This window comes from Rhagoletis zephyria, unplaced genomic scaffold, assembly GCF_001687245.7.
Source record: "Rhagoletis zephyria isolate East Lansing unplaced genomic scaffold, Rhagoletis_zephyria_1.1 Rzeph_scaffold_00373, whole genome shotgun sequence".
In the NCBI taxonomy this organism is placed as follows: Eukaryota; Metazoa; Arthropoda; class Insecta; order Diptera; family Tephritidae; genus Rhagoletis; species Rhagoletis zephyria.
The window spans coordinates 201,739-205,338 of record NW_016157457.1 but is presented as its reverse complement, the minus strand read 5'-3'; the positions used below and the strand labels follow the sequence as shown (position 1 = coordinate 205,338).

General features: G+C 34.9%; 1 protein-coding gene across 1 annotated transcript in view; it reads right to left on the bottom strand.

Moving 5' to 3' along the window:
* Positions 1-319: 319 nt before the first annotated feature.
* mr (anaphase promoting complex subunit morula) overlaps positions 320-3,600 on the bottom strand; it is a 122,087-nt gene continuing 118,806 nt past the window's right edge. The window contains exon 5 of the mRNA XM_017611143.1: positions 320-564. Within this exon, the coding sequence (XP_017466632.1) occupies positions 364-564 (201 nt within the window). The 3' untranslated portion in view covers positions 320-363. The remainder of the gene's footprint in view (positions 565-3,600) is intronic.

The following is a 3,600-nucleotide window of genomic DNA, read 5'->3' as shown; positions in this document are numbered from 1 at the left end:
ATTGAGTAGTTAATTTGAAGTTTGTGGTACGCCGTTTTCTGTTTAAAAGCAAAAAAACGATTAACACCTAAATTAAAAAAAGGCTGAAAAAGATTATTAACCTAATTTAAAAAAATCGGTTTTTGGAAACACCGATCTTATTTGAACATCCCTATCATAGAGTATCTGTACGAATCTTCATTAAGAACGTTTTAAATGAAGGCTCTCTACGAACTTGGAATTTACGTTCGTCGCTATTCGGATTCAGTAACAGCAATTTCGTAGATTTCACGAAAATCGAACCTACGATGGATACTGTGATAGCCCTGACTAACAATAAACAGAAAATGACGCATTGATTTTTGTATGAGAATTTCCAAGTTTTTATTTGTATAACTGATAAACACCTCCAGAATATATTAATTTATGCTCGCGCACTTTTCGTTGAAGGAAATTTTTTAGTTCATCCTGGGTAAATTCTATCCCAACCCCATGTGATGCAAACAATTTAAGCATCTGATGGATACGATCAAGCGGCAATGAGTCCAAATTTGTCAGCATTCCTACAATGTATGACCAAAATACCTGTAAAAAATTTAAAAAGTATTATTTATGGTATGAATTGAAAGGAACGAACATTTCTTTTATAAATTTAAGTCAAACTAGAGTAGATACATACTAATTATTAAAGTCAGTTGTAATAACTCTAGATTTATTTACATAGGCAAAAGAAGACATGCATTTTTAAAGGGAATGACGAAGAGCCCCCTTTATTAGAAGTTGCTCTTTATATGCTTAGGGCCGTTGTCTGAAGTAACCTTCAACTTTAAAGCTCACTTTATATTTAAAGGTTGGATTAAAAATAAAGCTATGTCTAAAGTTAAGCATTTCTATTATCGGTGTTTGACGTATGTGTGTTTCTTGGTTGTAAACCAATTTAATACCGATAATAAAATGCTTTACTTTAGACACAATCATAAATTTTAATGCAACCTTTAAAAATATAAAGTGAGCTTTAAAGTTACAGGTTACTTGAGAAAACGGTCCTTAGAATATGATCTCGCAGTTAAATATTCCGTTTAAAACGTTTAAAATGTTTCCGTTTGCAATAAAAAAAATGTTATTTAAAAGAGTTTAAGTACGCATTTGATGACGTACATATGTATATTAAGCTATCAGACCTTGGTCACGACGCACAACTCTAACCTATCGGATATTTAGTTGATAATTAGTTACCCAACCTGTAATTGCAACAAAATTAGCCTTATAAAAACTGAAACAATTAGCTGGCAATTGTAGCTAATTGGCAGCAAATTGTCGTAAAATTGCTCATGCAACCCTGTGAAGTGTGTTTAAAGAGAAGAGCAGAAACGAAATGTCAGAAAAATTAAATTATCCTTCTTATTTTTAATAAAAAAGGGAATCTGCAATCAAAACTTTAGTATATTAACTGGAAATGTTTAATATTTCTATTATATATACACCAATAAAATTGTATTAAAATCTCTCCATTTTATTCAGACCAAAGCAAATTGAACAAGTAATAGCCCCGCAAAATTTTGGACAAACAAAATAAAAACAGTCTCAGCCAACAACAACAACAACAGTCAACACCAAACCCAGTGACGCAATTCAAAGCTTAATTGCCTCTGCTAATTGGCCTGCTTGCTGGTAAATGCGCACTTCCACTCCGCTGCGCCTGGGTTCAAGCCCTGGTCAAAGCAACATCGAAAAAATATAGAAAAAAGGTTTTTTCTTAACAACGGCCGTCCCTCGGCAGCCAATGGCAAACCTCCGAGTGTATTTCTGCTTTGAAAAAACAGCTTCTAATAAAAATACAATCGCCGTTCGGAGTCGGCGTAAAACTGTAGGTCCCCCGCTTTGTGTGACAACATCAAGGCGCACGCCACAAAACGGAGGGGAAACTCGGTCAAATACTAACATATGAGTAAGCGCCTATCTGTTATTATTAATTGGTCTGCTTGAACATACTCCTACCGATTTAGTTGCTCATCATCAGGGCCGAAACAAATAAGCAAGAAGAAAGCTGTTTTAAGAGCTTAGATAAGCACTAAAACATTGATAAATATGCTTGCAAATATGCTCGAAGAACCACATGTTGTGTTTTTTATTAAAAATAAAATTACGCAGAGATAAGAATCATTAATTTCTTTACAAAACTGAATTAAGTTTTTTGAAATACTCCTTATTCTGCATCTAAGATGGTTTACATTTTTTTCGTTTTATCTTACCGTTTGTAAACATTTCTTTAGTTCGACGAAAACCATCGGAATCTTCATTGCTGGAACTTGGGAAATAGTCGAGAATCGAAGGATATCTGTAGCAATCCTTTTTGAAGTTTAAAGCGTCGTACGCATATATTTATCAATAGTTATCAAAACTCCATATAAAAGGTTTGAGAAATACTAAAAAAAAATTATTGAGCCAAATTTCTTAAACAGTGCGGAGTTCTTAAGAAGTTGGCTACGCTTTCTACTACGGATATTTAAAGTTTTTTGTGATCAAAGAGCACAAGGTAACCTATGTTTTCAACAGAAATATATGCCCGTTCCAACATTTAGTGAGGAAAGGGTGAGATTCCATTCCATGGGCTCGAAAACTTATGCACTAAAAAATCGAAAATATGCGCATATAATATGCACTCAATATTAAAAAATATGCGCCATAAACAAGTAAAATATGCAATTAAAATAAAAAACACATGTATTTTAACAAGAAAATAACGAAAACAAATCACTTAAAAACATAATACATATTTATGTATAAAATTAGTTTATAATCAAGCAGCCAGATAAAATTTTGTGTAAATAGAAACATTGAGGGTTTGAGAAAGTTTGCCATTTTGATTCCACAACTCGTGCAACCTGCAGCCATTTACCGGCTTTAATGAGTTTCAGTACGTCATACAGAGAGAGGCAACTTCACTCTAAAACATTCTGCAGGAATGGCTTGCAGAGTATCTCTAGAGATGCTAGCATCATCCTTGCAAGAGCTGGACACTCGCACAGGAAGTGTTCGACTGTCTCTTTTGAGCCAGAGTCATCCCAACTGCGACACCAATGGACCAGTGTCCTGAGCACACTGCAGTAAGTTAGTAAGTATCTTCGTTGTTCATTCGTTTGGTCTAAGTGGGTTGTAGGATGCCCAGAACTGCCGGGTAATCCTGTATGATCCTTTACGGTTCCACCTCTGCTTAGCCTTCGAGTGATACATTTCGGTAATTTTTGCTTTCATCTCCCTGAGCGAAGCGCCTATGTCCACCGCGTGGGACACATTCAGTACGGAGCCGCACCTTGCTAATTCGTCCGCTGCCATGTTGATCAGAAATATAGGCCAGATCTCTACTGCAGTCTTCCACTAGTTGAGATCTAATATAGGTAGGAGAGAAACTTCAAAATGCATCTTGTGGTTCAATGTTACTTCAACTATAGAGATTAATCAATGTTATTGTGGCTTGTTAACATTTTATTTTTAATATTTTTATTGAGCTTTGTACCACGATTGTTTATTAGGAAAAATTGAAAAAGCAACAAAGTCTAAGCGGTAGAAGTTATAGCACTATTTCGGAGATCACCACATCTCCTCATCAGACTTCTTTTT